General features: G+C 43.7%; 3 protein-coding genes and 1 pseudogene across 4 annotated transcripts; 2 read left to right on the top strand and 2 right to left on the bottom strand.

Annotated features, from left to right (window-relative positions):
* The first annotated feature begins 4,744 nt into the window (after positions 1 to 4,744).
* On the top strand, positions 4,745 to 5,830 carry LOC125530329 (uncharacterized). Its single transcript, XM_087527141.1, has 6 exons — positions 4,745 to 4,787; positions 4,893 to 5,005; positions 5,119 to 5,229; positions 5,341 to 5,474; positions 5,623 to 5,674; positions 5,774 to 5,830. Exons 1-6 carry the CDS (start codon positions 4,745 to 4,747, stop codon positions 5,828 to 5,830), a joined length of 510 nt encoding a protein of 169 aa, XP_087383267.1.
* Positions 5,831 to 6,430: 600 nt separating this feature from the next.
* On the bottom strand, positions 6,431 to 6,934 carry LOC147966192 (putative ripening-related protein 5 pseudogene; annotated as a pseudogene).
* Positions 6,935 to 8,927: 1,993 nt separating this feature from the next.
* Positions 8,928 to 13,956, top strand: THO5 (THO complex, subunit 5). Of its 2 annotated transcripts, none has more exons than XM_048694726.2 (8): positions 8,928 to 9,235; positions 9,335 to 9,625; positions 10,298 to 10,634; positions 11,203 to 11,537; positions 11,763 to 12,010; positions 12,330 to 12,915; positions 13,000 to 13,113; positions 13,192 to 13,956. In XM_048694726.2, exons 1-8 carry the CDS (start codon positions 9,005 to 9,007, stop codon positions 13,441 to 13,443), a joined length of 2,394 nt encoding a protein of 797 aa, XP_048550683.1. In that variant the 5' UTR covers positions 8,928 to 9,004; the 3' UTR covers positions 13,444 to 13,956. The 2 variants fall into 2 exon arrangements, with proteins under 2 accessions (XP_048550683.1, XP_048550684.1); XM_048694727.2 differs by having other exon boundaries at positions 8,929 to 9,235; positions 11,206 to 11,537.
* Positions 13,957 to 17,625: 3,669 nt separating this feature from the next.
* On the bottom strand, positions 17,626 to 18,177 carry LOC147966191 (pathogenesis-related protein PR-4-like). The gene is made up of 2 exons (XM_087527140.1): positions 17,878 to 18,177; positions 17,626 to 17,796 (listed from the first exon to the last, which is right to left on the bottom strand). The coding sequence occupies exons 1-2, from the start codon at positions 18,175 to 18,177 to the stop codon at positions 17,626 to 17,628; spliced, it is 471 nt and encodes a 156-aa protein (XP_087383266.1).
* Between the last annotated feature and the right edge of the window lie 1,231 nt (positions 18,178 to 19,408).

The raw sequence follows: 19,408 nt of genomic DNA, 5'->3' as shown, positions 1-19,408 counted from the left end.
GAAAAGCCAATAACTTCTGGCAGGACGGCGGCCGCGGGCGGAGAGGAGGCGGGGTCCTCTTTTTTTTTAAAAAAAAGCAGAAAATTAGATTTACAAGCAGTAAAAACAGGAAAAAAAAGTGAAAGAAAGAAAATTAAGAGATTGTTTGTGAAAAGACAATAACTTCTGATGCTTATGTAGATTCTGTGTTACAATAATAACCTTGTACAAAGGGCGCCCATGGCATGATTTTGCCAAACACATGACTAAATCTTTCTGCATGGCTCTGGATTCACGAGTTTCAGGGATCTCTATTGTTGATAGAGGGTTAGCAGGGCGCAGGTGAGAGGGGCGGGGGGAGAGGAGGCCCAAGCAGGGACGGGGAGAGAGGGGGCGGGGTCCTCTTTTTTTTTAAAAAAAGCAGAAAATTAGATTTACAAGCAGTAAAAACAGGAAAAAAAGTGAAAGAAAGAAAATTAAGAGATTGTTTGTGAAAAGCCAATAACTTCTGGCAGGAGGGCGGCGGCGGGCGGAGAGGAGGCGGGGTCCTCTTTTTTTAAAAAAAAAGTAGAAAATTAGATTTACAAGCAGTAAAAACAGGAAAAAAAAGTGAAAGAAAGAAAATTAAGAGATTGTTTGTGAAAAGACAATAACTTCTGATGCTCATGTAGATTCTGTGTTACAATAATAACCTTGTACAAAGGGCGCCCATGGCATGATTTTGCCAAACACATGACTAAATCTTTCTGCATGGCTCTGGATTCACGAGTTTCAGGGATCTCTATTGTTGATAGAGGGTTAGCAGGGCGCAGGTGAGAGGGGCGGGGGGAGAGGAGGCCCGAGCAGGGACGGGGAGAGAGGGGCGAGAGAGGAGGCAGGCCCGGGCAGGGGAGGCGGCGGCCCGGGCCTTGGCAGGGAGGGGGAGAGGAGGCGGGCCCGGGCAGGAGGGCGGCGGCGGGCGGAGAGGAGGCGGGGTCCTCTTTTTTTTTAAAAAAAAGCAGAAAATTAGATTTACAAGCAGTAAAAACAGGAAAAAAAAGTGAAAGAAAGAAAATTAAGAGATTGTTTGTGAAAAGACAATAACTTCTGATGCTCATGTAGATTCTGTGTTACAATAATAACCTTGTACAAAGGGCGCCCATGGCATGATTTTGCCAAACACATGACTAAATCTTTCTGCATGGCTTTGGATTCACGAGTTTCAGGGATCTCTATTGTTGATAGAGGGGGCCTGGAAACATAGGAAAAACTTCATAGTTACTTGGAACCAAAATCCTAAATTAAGAAATGTACTTTGCCAATCTGCTTGGAACCTTGGATGCTGTTCGGAAAGGAGAGATGGGACAGTTTTGATGTTTCACTTAAAAGCAGTATACTTAATATGCCATATCTTAGTCATGGTAATGCTGTCATAATAAGTGAACTCAATGTTGTTTGCTTCTTGTAGACCATCATGAGCATGATCACACCCATGACCCTGGTGTTTCCTCTGTAAGCATTTGTTTGCGAAGGGGAGATGGATCTCTAAAAGTAAAAGGTCAGACTTAAAATTGTCTAGCATGCATTTATATATTTTCTCAAGATAGCTGAGATGAATTTCTAGGTATTTATTTATGGCCCTGCACACGATGGGGTTGTGTATATCGGAACAAACATCTCACAATTGATTCTCCTGATGAACACAGTGCTGACGTATGCCGGACGAAGGGACTACTCTCTATCAGTGGAATGCCTCAACGCTTTGCTTTTCAGGTTTGTGCTACTCTAACCTATAATTTATACTGGTGAAAACAATGTCGTAATTTCTTTTAGTGACATGTTAAAAGGGATACAGTGTGTCCAAACAGTAATATAAATTTATTTGTTGGTAGGAAAGACATCTCTCGTCTATAAAGAAAGCAGCCTATATTTCCTTTCATGTTATTATTCGCCATTTCAATCTTGGGTCTCCATGCCCAAGCACAATCTGTTACCTTGATATAATCAATTTATGTTTACTCCTAATCTAGATCAAGGATTATGCGCTTGATGCTGGAGTGTCACTGGACAATTGCTTGGCCTGTTCGAAGATTCGTTGTACGTACAAGCTTATGCAAGTTTTCCTTTCAGATTTGCACAAATGGGGGAACAAATTGCTACGTGTTCTGCTGCCCTCTCGTTATGGACCACTTCCATGTTATCCATCTGCAAGGAGAGAGGGGGCGGGGTCCTCTTTTTTTTAAAAAAAAGCAGAAAATTAGATTTACAAGCAGTAAAAACAGGAAAAAAAAGTGAAAGAAAGAAAATTAAGAGATTGTTTGTGAAAAGCCAATAACTTCTGGCAGGAGGGCGGCGGCGGGCGGAGAGGAGGCGGGGTCCTCTTTTTTTTTTAAAAAAAAGCAGAAAATTAGATTTACAAGCAGTAAAAACAGGAAAAAAAAAGTGAAAGAAAGAAAATTAAGAGATTGTTTGTGAAAAGACAATAACTTCTGATGCTCATGTAGATTCTGTGTTACAATAATAACCTTGTACAAAGGGCGCCCATGGCATGATTTTGCCAAACACATGACTAAATCTTTCTGCATGGCTCTGGATTCACGAGTTTCAGGGATCTCTATTGTTGATAGAGGGTTAGCAGGGCGCAGGTGAGAGGGGCGGGGGGAGAGGAGGCCCGAGCAGGGACGGGGAGAGAGGGGCGAGAGAGGAGGCAGGCCCGGGCAGGGGAGGCGGCGGCCCGGGCCTTGGCAGGGAGGGGGAGAGGAGGCGGGCCCGGGCAGGAGGGCGGCGGCGGGCGGAGAGGAGGCGGGGTCCTCTTTTTTTTTTAAAAAAAAGCAGAAAATTAGATTTACAAGCAGTAAAAACAGGAAAAAAAAGTGAAAGAAAGAAAATTAAGAGATTGTTTGTGAAAAGACAATAACTTCTGATGCTCATGTAGATTCTGTGTTACAATAATAACCTTGTACAAAGGGCGCCCATGGCATGATTTTGCCAAACACGTGACTAAATCTTTCTGCATGGCTCTGGATTCACGAGTTTCAGGGATCTCTATTGTTGATAGAGGGGGCCTGGAAACATAGGAAAAACTTCATAGTTACTTGGAACCAAAATCCTAAATTAAGAAATGTACTTTGCCATTCTGCTTGGAACCTTGGATGTTGTTCGGAAAGGAGAGATGGGATAGTTTTGATGTTTCACTTAAAAGCAGTATACTTAATATGCCATATCTTAGTCATGGTAATGCTGTCATAATAAGTGAACTCAATGTTGTTTGCTTCTTGTAGACCATCATGAGCATGATCACACCCATGACCCTGGTGTTTCCTCTGTAAGCATTTGTTTGCGAAGGGGAGATGGATCTCTAAAAGTAAAAGGTCAGACTTAAAATTGTCTAGCATGCATTTATATATTTTCTCAAGATAGCTGAGATGAATTTCTAGGTATTTATTTATGGCCCTGCACATGATGGGGTTGTGTATATCGGAACAAACATCTCACAATTGATTCTCCTGATGAACACAGTGCTGACGTATGCCGGACGAAGGGACTACTCTCTATCAGTGAAATGCCTCAACGCTTTGCTTTTCAGGTTTGTGCTACTCTAACCTATAATTTATACTGGTGAAAACAATGTCGTAATTTCTTTTAGTGACATGTTAAAAGGGATACAGTGTGTCCAAATAGTAATATAAATTTATTTGTTGGTAGGAAAGACATCTCTCGTCTATAAAGAAAGCAGCCTATATTTCCTTTCATGTTATTATTCGCCATTTCAATCTTGGGTCTCCATGCCCAAGCACAATCTGTTACCTTGATATAATCAATTTATGTTTACTCCTAATCTAGATCAAGGATTATGCGCTTGATGCTGGAGTGTCACTGGACAATTGCTTGGCCTGTTCGAAGATTCGTTGTACGTACAAGCTTATGCAAGTTTTCCTTTCAGATTTGCATAAATGGGGGAACAAATTGCTACGTGTTCTGCTGCCCTCTCGTTATGGACCACTTCCATGTTATCCATCTGCAAAGAGTGTGTATGACACTTTACATGGATCTCCCAACAGATTGAATGTGCCGCGCGCGCATGAACGAGATCATGCCAGTCGGCAGGAACCTCGACCGGAAAGAGGAAAGAGCGGGAGCCGGGCTTCCAGGATTGCCTACTGAAGGAATAGGCCAGAGACACCAAGTTTCTCCGTTTCTCCTTTTTCGCGGCCGGAGTGGATCTCCAGCTCCATGATTTCGAGCTTTGCGGCTGCGTCCAGAACTTGTTCTTCAAATGTTGAGGCTGAACTATAATTGAACTGACATGAAACATGAAACGCGAGACGTATGTATATCGACCTGGCCGTATCATCGTTGGAACCTGGCCGTTCGGGGTCCTCACAGCTATTCGCCAGGCACCTAAATACGTAATGCTGGTGGCGGGCTCTAAGAATACCGTAGCTGGGTGTAATTACCACACGCACGTTAATTAATTGATAAACCGAAGAGATAAATCAGTTGCAAACCGCACGTGCGTACGCTACGGACACGGTATGTGATTCCACTGCATGGCCGGAGTCGGACACGGAAACCGAATCCCGCACGTGTGGTGATCGATGGTGTCCGTCACGGATTCCTATCGAGTGAGTGCTCGTCGAGTACTCCGCAGCTTTGCCTATATATTCATAGCCTAGCTACCTACCTAGCTGCAAAGCAAGAGCAGACGTTCGTTGGAAACATATTAGAATCGATCATCAGAAAGCTAGTTTGTGTTTTCACCATCGTCCAGCCGAGAGAAGAGGCTATGAAGATCCGGCATGTGCTCACGCAATCCATCACCTTCCTCGGTAAGTACATATATAGGCCTCTTTCTTCGGTGTTCTTCAGCGTTCATAATGCTTCTATAAGTTCTCTTTTCTTCCCGGGAATTTTTACTTAAATTCGGAATGCAGTTATGGTCCTTGCGTTGTTGGTGCTGGTGCCCGAGGGAATGATGCTCGTGACGGGTGTCAAGTCACCGGCGATGGCGGTTTTGTCCGAAAGTATGGAGCCTGCAATTAAAAAGGTATGTGATATAATTTATTTTAGAAAAAAAATGTGCGCTTCCGTTTGTCGCCCCCTTTAATTTCGACCAACATATTGATAGATGCATGAATGGAATATGTGCTTGTTTCGCAGGGTGATATGGTGTTTGTGCACAACATGAGCAATGAACCTTTCCGCGAAGGAGAGGTCGTTCTTTTCAAAGTTGATGGCTTTGAACATCCAATTGTCCATCGTGTGATCAAGGTAACAGCAAGCCCGGCCTCTAGTATCTCTTGCTACACACCAATCAAATCATTAAAAGTCTATATGTTATACTTTGTTTGCCTTGAAAATAATCTTCTCAAATTATTCTAGGTTTACGAGCATCCAGATACTGGAGAAATCCGAATACTCACCAAAGGAGACAACAATTCAGTGGATGATCGATTTCTCTATGCGAGCGGGCAGCTTTGGCTTCAACCGCATGACATTATTGGACGGGTTGCATGGTACGTGGCGGGTTGTTGTCTCTTATCATACGTCTACTATCGAATTTGGACGTGTATTAATATGGCTTTATATATACCTTGCTCTACCGTTTCAATTGATTAATGTTTTTTGCGTTGTTAATTTTTGTGTTTTGTCCAATGCTAACAGCTATCTGCCATATGCTGGATGGCCTAGTGTCTTCATCAGTGAAGCTTATAAGGTATGCAAGCATGCATTATATTCTGGTTAATTTCTGTATATACCATTGTTTATTTAATTAAATACTCACACAAGGTCTCTCTTTTTCCTCTTATGAAAGATGTTGCTGAATGGTGGAAGCACTACAACTCCAGAAGTACTATGGGTAACAATGTAACCGCGGCAGATTTATGTGGGTTGCCTCCATAGTGTCTTGTTCGTGGTTAAAGTAGGCATCAAGCGAACGAAGATTATGTAAAAGACACATCATTATCACAGTCTCCGCAATAGAGTTAATCGAGCTCCATCCGTCTTGTTGAAGTCATTTCTATAGCACGGCCGACGAGATTCCTTTTTCGAGAACACGCAAAAAGTCTTACATTTATTTGCACGGTCGACATGACTCTTAACACCTTCTTCGAAAGGTAGATTTTGGTGAAACATGTATTTAGATGTATTCTTCTTCTTCTTCTTTGATAAAGAATGATTTTTATTGACTAAAAATGAAGTATTGAGTGGATACAAACACAATGAACACGCATTCGGCCTTTGCATTGGCAACGACGAGTTTGAGTAGCCATCGAAGGGTCAACACTCATTCAGTCTTGTGTATCTTTTTGTGTATCCCAAGGTGATTTTAATGAAATACGAGAATCTCACCATCGATAGAAATAAATACATTCGGATCAAAATAGAGCTACAGATATAATGATAAACTTTAGAAGAAACAAAAGAATCTAAAAGTAAATACTTAGTGGGAACACGAATATTCATATGGTCAAACTAACTGATTACTCGTCGGACCAGGTAACATCCTGTCGCAACCGTGGACGGAGTCGCACTCGTCCACCACCTTGGCGTACACGGATGAGCTGCCACCCTTCGTAGCAGTTATCTTGATGCTGCGGCTGCAGCGGGACATGCCGCTGAACCAGCCGGTGGAGAGCGCGATGACCATCTCCGAGTCGTGGTACGCGCTGTCGCACTCGGACGGGAGGCCGCCGTCCTTGCCCTTGCCGAAGCCGTTGACCGTGAGGACGGCCCATGTGGTCGCGGAGACCGGCGGCGAGCAGAGGAACTGCAGGTACTGCTTGCCATCGACGCAGCAGTCCGGGCTGTTGCTCGTCTCGCAGTCCCCGGACCTGCCCGGGAGGTAGCCGCTGGGCTGGCAGCCGACGACGTCGTGCGGCCGGACCAGGCATGACGCGGTGTGGGAGGCCGAGAGCGTGGCGAGGAGGACGATGGCCATGGCCACGGTGGGTCGAGCTCTCGCAGTCGCCATCTTGTTGGCACCTAAAAGAACGCTAGCTTGAGCGGAGCATATATGAGGACCGGAAAGCCAGTAAGCCACCACGCCGGAAGAGAGCCTGGAGACCTCCGCGCGCATAAGCAGCAACTCGATGACAACGGAGGCAGAAATCGATACGCCGGAGGAAGAAGAAGACCATGGGGAGCTTAGGAACTTCCGCTGACCGTCGACCCCAATCCCGCCAGCCAGGAGAACGCACTCGTTGTCAACCAAGATGGTTCAAAACAGGTAATGAGGGAGGCTGCTAAGATCCTCCGCAATCAGCAACCAAACTGACATAAGCCGAAGACAAGTATAACCGGGCTTGAAGATCATCAAACAAACAAATTAAAACCTCCGGCTTCCAATTTCGTTGAGCCTGCTGCCCTCCAAGCAAGCGTCCAGGAAAAAACTGGTTAAGCCAGTTAGGCACGAGCAGGCAGCCACGTACAATCATACATCGACGACTTTCAGGTTCTGATCAAACCTGTGGCGGCGGCGAGCAATACAGGAGCACCGAGGCCTATCCATTGACTTAGCCGACCAGCTAACATGGCAAGGTTGAATGTGGGACGCTGCTGTTGCAGGGAGATTGTGAGTCGGAGCTATAGCAGCCGTAGCCAGAGACACATCAGGAGCATTAATTCCTAGGTGCATCTGCCATCGGCTTCAGGTCTATCACGAACCCCGCCACTTTGGAAGCACCGGCGATCAGAGAATCCATGGCATTGGCGGAGGATCTATAGCTACACTCCATCCAGGTGGCCTCGGACGGTAAGGTAGTGATCGAAGACACCAAGAAGAAGAGTGGGGCAGTCTATGGTGCCATTGTCCATGAAATCATAGAGTATTCTAGTAGTTTTACTTGTAATTTAGTTAGTGAATTTAGGACCTCGAATTTTGAAGCTCACAATTTTTGCGAAGCATGCTTTACAGCTAGGGGCTGGCCGTTGTGTCTGGTTAGGCCATCCCGGAAACCTTTCTTTCATCCCGAGCTACTCCCTTTTTCACATTTTAATTAATTAGCGCTTATTAAAATTTATGAACATTTAAAAGCATAAACATTTTCTAAAATTCATATTTTTCAGATTCATTAATAATTTATTAAACTTATGAATATTTTTAAAGTTCATGATCATTTAAATTTAAGAACATTTGTTAACTCGAAGACTTATTTAATTTGTGATTTTTAAAAAAATCCATGAATATATTTTAAATTTGTGAAAGTTTTTAAAATTCATGATTTTTTGAGTTGTTATTATTTTTCAAATTCCTTAAACATCTTTTATTAATCAACTTTTCAAGTAAAAAATGATAGCCATTTTTTCCTGAGCTAGTAGTGGGGTGAGCGGAAAAATAGCTAAATGAGCGAGAGGAGCAAGAAGCCGAGCTGAGCGAGCGGGAGCTTTGTGGGCTGGCTCATATGAGCATTATAGAAGCAATTCCACAGTTTTAGCATGGAATATGAGCTCCAAAGAGGCTGAAACAACTATCACCGGCCGACACTGAGGCCAAAACGATGTACTAGATGTATGAACGAAAAAAATATCTGCATGACATATTACATCAATTTCAATAATAAGTATTTCCGGACGGAGGAAGTAATATAAAAGCAAAACAAGTGATCACAATAATATACTACTTCCTTCGTTCGGAATTATTTGTTATAAAAATGAATGTATCTAGACGTAACGGAGGGAGTAGATGTATAGAGTTAATCTCAGGAGTGATGTAGCGTGTGTTAGCCTCTAACTGGTCCTACTACAACCCATTCCACACTCTCTCTCCCCTTTCTTGTAATTTTTTTTTCCTTTTGAGAATTCTCATGTTTTTTTAGGCAATGAGAAGTCTCATCTTTTTCTTTATTAGAAGCTTTGTCGGCCGGTCCGTCTCCTGATTTGGGCCGGATACCTCCGCAAAATTGGGCTGGTCTCGATTTCCCAAGAAACGAACGGCCCGAGCATCTTACCTGAACGAACTAGGTCAGCCAGAACCCGACCCATTTACCACTTCCGCTCCCACATCCGGCGCTTGGCATCGTCTCTCTCGTCTCCGGCCGCATCGATGGCAAAGGCGCCGGCGGCGGAAGCCATGGACGTCGAGGCGCCTGCTCGTCCGCCCAGCGCCACAACCGCAGCAAAGCCACGCTCCCCCCACGACCTCCTCGCCGAGACCCGCGCCTCCGTCGAGGAGGTCGCCGCCCGCATACTCGCCATCAAGAAGGACGGCGCCCCCAAGTCCGAGCTCCGCGAGCTCGTCGCGCAGATGTCCCTCCTCCTCATCACGCTCCGCCAGGTGCGTCTCGCGCCCCAAAACCCCGGCCCACCTTGCAGCAGAAACCCTAGCTCTAGATCCGCCGCTCCAACTCGACCTGGATTTTTTTTTTGCGCGCAGGTGAACAGGGAGATACTGATGGAGGAGGATAAGGTGAAGGGGGAGACGGAGGCGGCGAAGGCGCCCGTGGACTCCACGACGCTGAGGCTGCACAACCTGCTGTACGAGAAGAACCACTACGTGAAGGCCATCAGGTCGTGCCTCGACTTCCAGACGAAGCACCCGGGGATAGAGCTCGTGCCTGAGGAGGAGTTCCACCGTGCCGCGCCGGCTGACATCCGCGACAAGACGCTCGCGGCTGACACCGCCCACGACCTCATGCTCAAGCGCCTCAACTTCGAGCTCGTCCAGGTTGTGTACTGTTATCAGCTGCCACTTGCATAGGAGCTCTAACTATCATCAAATGAATTTGATGTGGTTTGTTCAATTGCCGGTCTAATGTAGTTGGGCCTTAATGGAGAGGGTGTCCATGGTTTCGTACACGCATGAAAAACCTAAATTCAGCTTGACAGAGAGCACACAAATGGTTTCATAGTGTGTTTAGGTTGTGGAACTTAATTGTAAGGATTAGAAAATGTAGCCGAGCTAACTGTTCACAATCTGAAGTAACTTTGACTTGGTACAAGATTGGTCTGATGTTAGTTTGATATCACAAAAGTAGGGAGGTTCCTGCTGCTTATTAGAATCACCTTTGGATTATTACTGTGTTCGGTTCACCACTCTACTGGCGAACATTTGTTTAATAACTAGAATACAATGTCTGCTGGGAACTCTATTTAACCTACCTTACATATACAATGCACCAGGTCAGTTTGCGTACTATTACAAATGTGTGTGAGGGTCCTTTGTGCTACTACTCTAATTTCATTCATGAATTCTGCAGATAGATTTTTCATTCTGCTATAAAATTGCTTGTCTCATGTGTTCTGAATCTGTGTGCCCTTGCTAGTCAGAAATCGATCATCGCTGGTTTGTTCAGGATTCGATTTCTGTCATCTAAAATATGTGTTAATTCTGATACAGCGTAAAGAGCTATGTGAGCGACATGAGAAATTGGAACAACAGAAGAACAGTTTGCTGGGGACAATTGCAAATCAGAAGAAGTTCCTTTCAAGCCTCCCATCGCATTTGAAATCACTGAAGAAAGCATCATTGCCAGTGCAGCAGCAGCTTGGGATGCTGCATACCAAGAAATTAAAGCAGCACCATGCAGCTGAGTTGCTCCCATCTCCTCTTTATATAACCTACACCCAGTTGTTAGGACAGAAAGAAGCATTTGGCGAGAATGTTGAAGTGGAGGTAAATGGAAGCACAAAGGACGCTCAAACTTTTGCTCAACAGCAAGCCAAGCAGGAAATGGGTATGTTATATCTGTTTGGAATGTAGCACATCTGATTAATGTGTAAATCTAGCATGCTATGTCTCCCTACACTTGTTCCTTTATTGCATTTCTCAACATTGCTGTTTCTTAATAGCCGAGTGGTCGTGTCCTTGCAAGAACAAGGACTTGTGGTCTTTTTCTAAAAACTTTTTTTGCCACCTTGGATGTATCCTATATAGTCTGTGCAAAATTCTTTTAGGCTTACTATTTTCACAACAGAGCAAAAGGAACGTGCTGGTCATGTGAGGCACTTAATAACCAAACATAATGTTTTCCTAGTGAATGTATTAGAACAGTTTGTGCTCTGTATTGCAGCATAGGCACATTTATCAAAGCCTTTTTAGAAGCTGTGTGATCTATAATAAATTTCCACTGGAAATGGAATAACATGCCAACAGTACACAGTTGCTGCTTTGTTCATCTTTACACTTGAGTTTCTGAGCAGATGAACACAGTCAGAATGAAATTGACTATGTGACAGTTTGTAAGTTATAACTTTGAGGATATTAATATTATGGATGAATTGTTTCTTATGTATCTGCAATAGCAGGCACTTTGGCAAATGATGATAATAATAGGATGGATGACGATGCAATTGATGAGGAAGAAGATGCTCAGAGAAGAAGATCAAGGTCTAGGAAGAGTTCAAAGGAAGCTAGTAATCCTGCATTAGCATATCAACTTCATCCACTCAAAGTTGTTCTCCATGTATATGATACTGAAGATTCTGGAACCAAGCGTCGTAAGCTCATCACTTTGAGATTTGAATACTTGGCAAAGTTGAATGTTGTCTGTGTTGGATCTGAAGATTCAGATGGGATGGACAGCAATATCCTGTGCAACCTATTTCCAGATGACACTGGCTTAGAGCTGCCTCATCAGGTGTGTTTTCTAGAGCAGCTTCTTTTCACATGTATACCTGTTGTTATTGAAGCTTCTGGTCAGCAGTTACATGCTTTTGTTCTTTTATGTCTTCATAGGTAGCATTTAGTTACATGTTTTTTGTTTATTTTCTGGCAGAAAAAAAGCTGTTGTGCATTATGATTCCAGATTATCCGTAGCTTTTCTCCATACAATCTAAAAAGGTGACCTGTAAATTTTATGCAGATGGCTAAGCTTTATGCTGGGGAGACTCCAAATTTTAGTGAAAAGGATTCACGTCCATACAAGTGGGCACAACATCTAGCTGGTATAGATTTCCTGCCGGAGGTTCCTCAATCTGTTGGGGATAGTTCTAACAGAGCATCGAGAAATGCTGATTTGTCATCTGGGCTTGCACTATACCGTCAGCAGAATCGTGCACAGACTATTTTGCAGAGAATCCGCTCTCGGAAAATTGCACAAATGGCTCTCACGTGAGTCACCTGCTCTACCATGTTTGCCGTTTGGGATGTCAATAGCCAAATCCGGATGATAGATCTTTACAGATGTCTGCATTGTACTTTGGCTGGATGATGCTTTTGCTTCATTGTACATGTCATTCTGAGACTTGCTGCATGAGTTAATGAAACATTTCCTGGGAAAAAATTGTGAACACCTTTTTACAGCTTCATGTCTTCTCTTTGATCTAAGCTGGTTCTTGTCAACCATCTTTCTCTTGCTACTTATGACTCCTATGCATATCTTGCTTGATTGAGTGCATCCCTTTGAAGTTTTTGGGTCTGTCATTTACAGGTGGCAACTTAATTACTTAACTAAGCTGAGGTGGCCTCAAATAGAACACGAGAATACACCATGGGCATCACGCACCCCATCGTGTAGTATGCATAGTTGGTCATTGACAGGCGTTTTTCCTGAGCCTTCGGCTCGTTCTGCTTTAGTGGTGAGTGGGCCTGCAGGAAGTGTTGACAGTGATTTGGAGAGAAGATCTGTGACAAATGGGCAAGAAACCGAGGGTAACAGAGAGGATGGTGAGCTTCCAATTGTGGTTCACGCTGAAGATATGCCAGATGGTTCTAAAGTATCACAGGCGGAGATCTCACCTGAAGTTCTAAACCATTCTAGAGGCTTATCTCTTATATCAAAGGGCTCTGCACCATCTAAGTTAAGCATCTCACACAGTTTTGGTAGAAATGAGGATGATCTTGATTTCTTAATGGACAGTGACAGTGAGTTGGAGGAGCTGGCATGTGCTGACCAAGAAACTGAGCAAGGTAACCTCACTATAGATAAATCCTGGGAGGATTATGCTTCCAGAGAGTTCACCATGGTCTTGAGTAAAACTTTGAAGAATGGTTCAAAAGTCATGCTGGAAGCCAAGGTAATTTTCCATCCACTCTTCCTATAGGCCTTGTTGCAAGAATCTCCATGTGCTTGCTTTCTCACTGCCGGTTCGCAATTGCAGATTAAGATTAGCATGGAGTATCCTCTTAGGCCACCGCTTTTCAGATTACAGATGGTTTCTGAAAAGACCGAAGATTTGAAATGGCACAATGATCTTCGTGCAATGGAAGCTGAGGTTTGTATTATGAGCTTCTTTCTCAAATTTTCATTCGTCGCACGTCTCTCATGGTTTCACTGCTCTTATGACTTGCAGGTGAATCTTCACATCCTCCGAATTCTGCCTCGGTCGTACGAGGACTATATATTAACCCACCAAGTTTTGTGCCTGGCTATGTTGTTTGATATGCATTTGGACGAGGATCACGAGAAAAGGAAAGTTACTTCAGTGATTGATGTCGGGCTTTGCAAGCCAGTCAGTGGAACCATGCTCACTAGATCGGTCAGGGGGAGAGACCGCAGGCAGACCATCTATTGGCGAGGTGACGTTTGCTCGAGTTATTTGTGATCTTGGTTGATTGCGAGTTGAGTTGGCGTGCATATCGTTTGTCATTCGGAGGAAAACGGAGATGCTAAAACTGCCTTTTTGCCTATGGCACAGAGAAACCTTCTTTCGGTACTGGAATTAACATGGTCTGACAGCAGTAGAAGCTGCCAAGCTTGCCCATGCTGGCTGGAGAGAGATGCTTCCCTGTTGCTCGACGATAGTTTTCTAACCATTATGGCATTATGATGTTTGATATGCAATCACAAGAATACCGAAACTCTTGGTGCACTTTATCTTGCTTGATGTTACATGGAACTTTGCAACTCCAGCAGACTTGGTCCGTGCAGCATCAAGCAACAGACAGATTGCATGCCCCTTGATGCTGCTGGTGGTGCTGCTGGTCAGACTTGCTTGTTCATGCTGAAATCTTCCAAGCCAGACAGACAGACGGGTTTCGTTCTTGCGATTGTGTAAATTATAAGTTCCCAAACTGTATGTTCAATCTGAACTACCAAATTGATGCATTTTTCTGTCTTTTTTCGTGTCTTCTAACCTATACTAGCTTTTCCCTGCGCGGCGGCACGCCGCGCCCATCCATACGGCACAGATACAGTTTTTTTTTATGTACTAAAATAACTGGTTCCTACACTACTTCAAGATAATACTTTGCAAAATATCATAGTTACAGAACAGCTAAAACAAACGGGCAAGCTCCTTGTCAAAAAAAAAAAAAAACGGGCAAGCTCCTTGTAAAAATAAAAACGGGCAAGCTAATCATCATCATGCGTGCGGCATGATATTAAACAAGGAAAATATGCTGGTACAGCTCGGAGAGACCATTTATTATTCTAGATCATCCGAGACCATTTATTATTCTAGATCATCCTTGTGTTGCCTTGTGCTGGATTAGTATTGGCGATATAAAGTGATAAAGAGCCTTCGTGAATTGTTGTACCCGTCCTACAGGAGGTTTTGTGTCTATGTATGTAATTATGAGATCCTCGGTATCCGAACATTGAGGATACATACGGAGCCGTACAGCATCACAAAAATCACCACAATTTTTTGCAACAATCTTCGTTTGTCTGTCAAGTTCGTCATTGCTGAGTAGCCACTTGTTGACGCGTCATGTTAAATTGCCATTGCTTTGTTCGCATTGGATTTTTACTCTGCACATTGGATTTGCCGAAAGTCAAACTTTGCTAAGTTTGACCAAATTTATATTAAAAATTATTAGCATCTATAATATCTAATAAATATAATATGAAAATATATTCCAAGATGAATCTAATGATATTGGTGTTGTTATGTGAATGTCTATAATTTTTTATATAATAAACTTGATCAAAGTTGGATGAGATTGACTTTGGACAAACCTAATATGCAAAGTAAAAAGGACCGGAGGGAGTACTGTAAAGAGTTTCACCCTAGTGACCTGAAGTGCATAGTAGTTATAGTCATTTATTATGGTATTATAATTGAGCATAATTATCACAGATGTAATCTAGAGCCACTTGTGCCGGGGATCCCTTGTGCTGCTTTTTCTTCGGCTTCATCTTGTGTGTCAGCTAGTTCTCCTTTGAAGGTTGATAACCTCGTAAATCATCTGCAGTACAATAAAAAATAAAATTGTGGATTAGAGGTAAATGCATTATTTTCTATTTTTTTGGTACTTCGGGAAGAATAAATAGTATAATGTGGTCAACTTCCTTGAATCTACGGTGCTTATATCATTTCATAATATGAGCTTGCACACAAGACTCGAATGGGAGTTTTGTAGGCCATTTCTTCTAGCTAGTTGTAATATTGACGTGGTGTATCGAAAAAATGCAATGGAAAATATCATCATGGTCTATACCCTGTGCAACAGTGCAAGGTACATGTACAGAAAAAATTATAGAAGAGGAGATCACAATACAGTAGAGAAAATCAGTCCTGCACCCTCACCAAAGTCTCTTGATCATGTAGATGATCTCTCTTTTTACTTCCCTCACCTGGAGACAAAGCCATGTTCAGTAATAACTTTTCTACAGTATTTCACTTGCTACGGTCTGTACTGTAGTGCTTGCTACTGCTTGTTCTGCAGTTTTTTCTTAGGTTGCTACAACCTATTCAGCAGTAGTTTTTAGCTTGCTACTGCCTATTCTTCTATTATTTGTTCGCTTGCTACTACATGTTCTGCACAATTTTTCTAGCAGTAAAGGCAGAGAGCAACGTATGCATCCTTGTCCCAGATCAATCTTCTTGTCCTATTTCGCGCCTCCAGCTGTAGGGTAAGGTTGAGCGTTGCTACTTACAACTCAGAATCCTTCTCCTCACTGGTCCTCCTCAAACCTCATGAATCTCAAACAGCCACAACATTGCAGCTCTGTTGGCGTGGCTTTGTTTTCATCAGATTCAGTAAGCTGCAGTTCAGGTTCAGCTTCAGGAAGCAGCAGAAATCATTAACTTGGATTTGGTTTCACATGAATAAGAAGCATTAGTGCATTACAGAAAGGGTATATGTTTGATCAGATTAAAAAAAATGTATATGTAAATCAATGCACACAGGTTGGTGTTTACAAAGTGAAGTCACTTTGGGCGAAAGAAGTGTAAACTACTAAACTCTAAACAGGCATCAGTACATATTTCCATTCTTATTTGTATGAAAGAAAATTCCACTCTGATTTCTTTGGGAACTCCTGAATACATATGTTGCTACATATAGGAGTGTTTCCTTCTATTTGTTTTCACATCAAAATCACCTTCTTGCTCGTCGTCGCTAATTTAAAAATGGAAAAATCAACCAAGATATAAGAGCAGCTACAGTAATCCACCTGATCTTGTCCACGGGATCAATTCTTGGGAAATGCAGATGCATCTCACGCCCAGAGATGAAGGTTCTCCTGACATTGCCATGATAGTACATGTCCCAGGCTCCCAGCAGCGGTATCCTATGATCTGTCCTCGTCAATGGTAATATGGCCGTTGTGAATTCGGCCGCCGCCACGCCATATGGGCTCGATCCGGCCTTCGCGCCATGATTGGAGCGCCTGGATGGGAGGAGGTGGGCGCAACAGTGGAAGAGGGAGCTACGCCGGCCAGCCAGGAAGGGGATGCGTCCCAGCGTTGAGAGCTCCGGCGATGCATCTGCCATCAATGAACTCAGGAACGATGGGTTTTACGTCGCCGATAATTTGGGAGACGTGCGCAGTGAGCTCAAGGGGAGGGGGACAAGAGCTTTTATAAGCGACTACGGCGGTGGAGCGGCGGCATGCTGTTGAGCGGTGAGCGGTGGATGTGGAGCAACCACAGGATGCCTGGCGAGCCTTTGACAGAGAGAGGGACACGCGGAGAAAATTGAGAGGGAGAAACGGGAGCCTATCACAAACTGGTGCATGCACACACAAAAAAAAATGCTAAACCAACCAACACAACTTGCACACACGTTCAAAAAAATTTGAAATCAAAACCTGAGCACACCATGCATTCCTACACAGCCATTTACCAAAATAATAGCACATGTCATGTACACAATTCACCATGGGTCACTTTCACACAAGTGGTTTATAGCACCTGGGTATTTTGCTACTATAACGGGAAAAAACAACACTCATACTAGAAGCTGATTTATAGCACCTGGGTGCTCCACACCCCTATACGAACATTAAATTCAAAAAAATACCGAGAAATTTGAAAAAAATCTGAGATTTTTGGATATCAAACCTGGGGTCCCGATCTACTGTGCGAAATTTCGTGAGAAAATACCAGGAAACGTATCTATGGCAAGAAAAAAAACTCTATGTATAGAAAAAACTGTTTGGATGGATTTTTGTTCGGACAGTATTTCCTTCGTCACGAATACGTTTTCTAGTATTTTTTCATGAAGTTTCTCAGATTTTTTTGAAATTTTTTAGTATTTTTTATAATTAATATTCATATAGGGGTGTGTAGCACCAGAGGAGCTCATGTGTATTTTCCCACTCATACTACAATATTGAACGCGATGGTACGCGCCTGAAGATGTTTGTATGAACTAAATTTATTATTCAGTAGCCAGATTACGTGCCTTTGACGAGACATAAAATCTGTCATTTCGACTATCGATTATGAGTTACATGATGACGAAATATTCAGACTCGGAAAACAACACGTGCTGTAGGCCTCGAGTAGTATTGATTTTGATTGCGTTCCATTCTTGCTGGGGCTGATTTCCCATGCACTTTAGTCTTGGCAGCCGACGAACTCATAGTCGACGACGAGGTGGCCGTTGGCGGCGCCGCCTCCGTCGGTGTCGATCTGCTGGAACACGGCGGCGTCAAGGTCGAGCCCGCCGTTGCCGCACTGGTCCACCACCCTGGCCACCGTCCGCGCCCCCGTCGCCCCGTTCGTCACCTGGCGACAAATGTCCCACCGATCAAACAAGGTACGCACGATCCATTGACGGAGACACGAGGGAAGCGTATGAGTACGTACCTGGAGGCAGCGGCCGCAGGACGGCTGGCCGTGCGCGCCGGCGGGGCCGCAGAACGCCGTCCAGCCGTACCTCTGCCGCCACGCCAGCGGCATGTCGGCGTCCCACGTCGCGCAGAAGACGCTGGCGGCGCGCAGGTCCCAGTTGATCTTCTCTGGGCTGTACAGGTTGTATGTCGCCGCCACGCCGCTCGCCTGCTGCGCCGCCGCGCCGTTTGCGGACAGGCAGACCGCGGCCAGTGCCACGAGAACCAGCAGTGAGACCGGCGTCCTCGTGCAAGCGACGTCGTCCTCCGTCGCCATGGCCATACCTCTTTGTACCTAGTTAGTGCCTAATTGGCCAATCAGCTACTGCTAATATGGTACTTGAGTATTGCTGAGGTTGTGACTGGCCGTATTTATAGATTCTGAATTCTACAAGCTGGGGATTGTAATCATCGCCTTCACTTGATCATAATTTTCAATCTCAATAAGCATCTGTTTTTAGTCGGATTAGTTACTTTTGGCTTTGTGCATCCTAACTACTCCCTCCATTCCTAAATACAAGTCTTTTTAGATATTTCAAATGAATTACATATAGACATATTTTAGTGTAGATTCACTTATTTTGCTTCGTATATAGTCCCTCGTTGAAATCTTTAAAAAAACTTACATGTGGGAATAGAGAGAGTATATGCACATAGGCTAGTTGTCAGCTCTTAATGCTTTGCAACCGCTTGAGTCTACATTTTAAGTTAATAAAGACGCAATTTATCGGAAAACACAAACTACCCTTTTGTTCACTTAAACTCATGATGTAAGCTTGTTGTTTAGCTTTCCATGGTATTTAGAAATGTAGCTATTTCTCCTTATGTTGCTTCGGTGATGTGAGTGTGCCAAATCTTTGCCGTGGTTGTTTGTCAGAGCTTTGTCAATTCAAAGTTAAGTTGCTCATTGGACAATTGTGCTTCAAAGAATTTTATGCCGATACTCTGTACTCAGTTTTTTTTATACTTTTTTTAGGTGAATTTGTACTCAGTGTTTACATCAGCCTCTTTGTTGTTTCTTTTGTTTCCAACTGGTTCATCTTATGTTCTTGTAAATATCGTTTCAGACTGTCGAACGTCTTTCACCACAGCCAAGAGTAAGACTTGAGCTGCCAGATGTCATCAGCTTGTTAACACACGCTGGCCGTTTGGATCATATATCAACCGCATATGGAAGTAAATATGACACAGTAATCTTAATGTAAATGTTGACAGTTAACGGCCGGCGTCTAATCAGCGGAGGACATAAGGTAAGCCACCAAGTAGATGAGACGAAATAGGGTCATTGTAGGTGGTTTTACCTCCATTAGCCCGTCCACAAATGGCATAATAGTATTGTAAGAGCACCTAGTACAACAACACATAGCTAATTTAAGCTGCTAAACTTTTGCGGATATGTCTGGACGCATCCGCGGACGGTGACCGATCATATCCCATATTTCACCTACAACAACCATAATAGCTATTTCACGATTATCATTTTCACACAAAAGCATGTAACAACATGA

Source organism: Triticum urartu, chromosome 6A (assembly GCF_056163025.1).
Source record: "Triticum urartu cultivar PI428250 chromosome 6A, HENAU_Tu73, whole genome shotgun sequence".
NCBI lineage: Eukaryota > Viridiplantae > Streptophyta > Magnoliopsida > Poales > Poaceae > Triticum > Triticum urartu.
Note: the sequence above shows the minus strand (reverse complement) of the source record. Positions and strands in the feature narration are given on the sequence as shown.

What these genes read in the sequence shown, in the direction of transcription:
- LOC125530329 (XM_087527141.1), top strand. Translation starts at nt 4,745, where the DNA reads ATGAAGATCCGGCATGTGCTCACGCAATCCATCACCTTCCTCG. An exon ending in TTGTCCATCGTGTGATCAAG is followed by an intron (nt 5,230 to 5,340) that starts GTAACAGCAAGC and finishes AAATTATTCTAG; the next exon opens with GTTTACGAGCATCCAGATAC. An exon ending in TCATCAGTGAAGCTTATAAG is followed by an intron (nt 5,675 to 5,773) that starts GTATGCAAGCAT and finishes CTCTTATGAAAG; the next exon opens with ATGTTGCTGAATGGTGGAAG.
- THO5 (XM_048694726.2), top strand. Translation starts at nt 9,005, where the DNA reads ATGGCAAAGGCGCCGGCGGCGGAAGCCATGGACGTCGAGGCGCCTGCT. An exon ending in TCCTCATCACGCTCCGCCAG is followed by an intron (nt 9,236 to 9,334) that starts GTGCGTCTCGCG and finishes TTTTGCGCGCAG; the next exon opens with GTGAACAGGGAGATACTGAT. An exon ending in ATTGCACAAATGGCTCTCAC is followed by an intron (nt 12,011 to 12,329) that starts GTGAGTCACCTG and finishes TGTCATTTACAG; the next exon opens with GTGGCAACTTAATTACTTAA.
- LOC147966191 (XM_087527140.1), bottom strand. Translation starts at nt 18,177, where the DNA reads ATGGCGACGGAGGACGACGTCGCTTGCACGAGGACGCCGGTCTCACTG. An exon ending in CCTGCGGCCGCTGCCTCCAG is followed by an intron (nt 17,797 to 17,877) that starts GTACGTACTCAT and finishes ATTTGTCGCCAG; the next exon opens with GTGACGAACGGGGCGACGGG.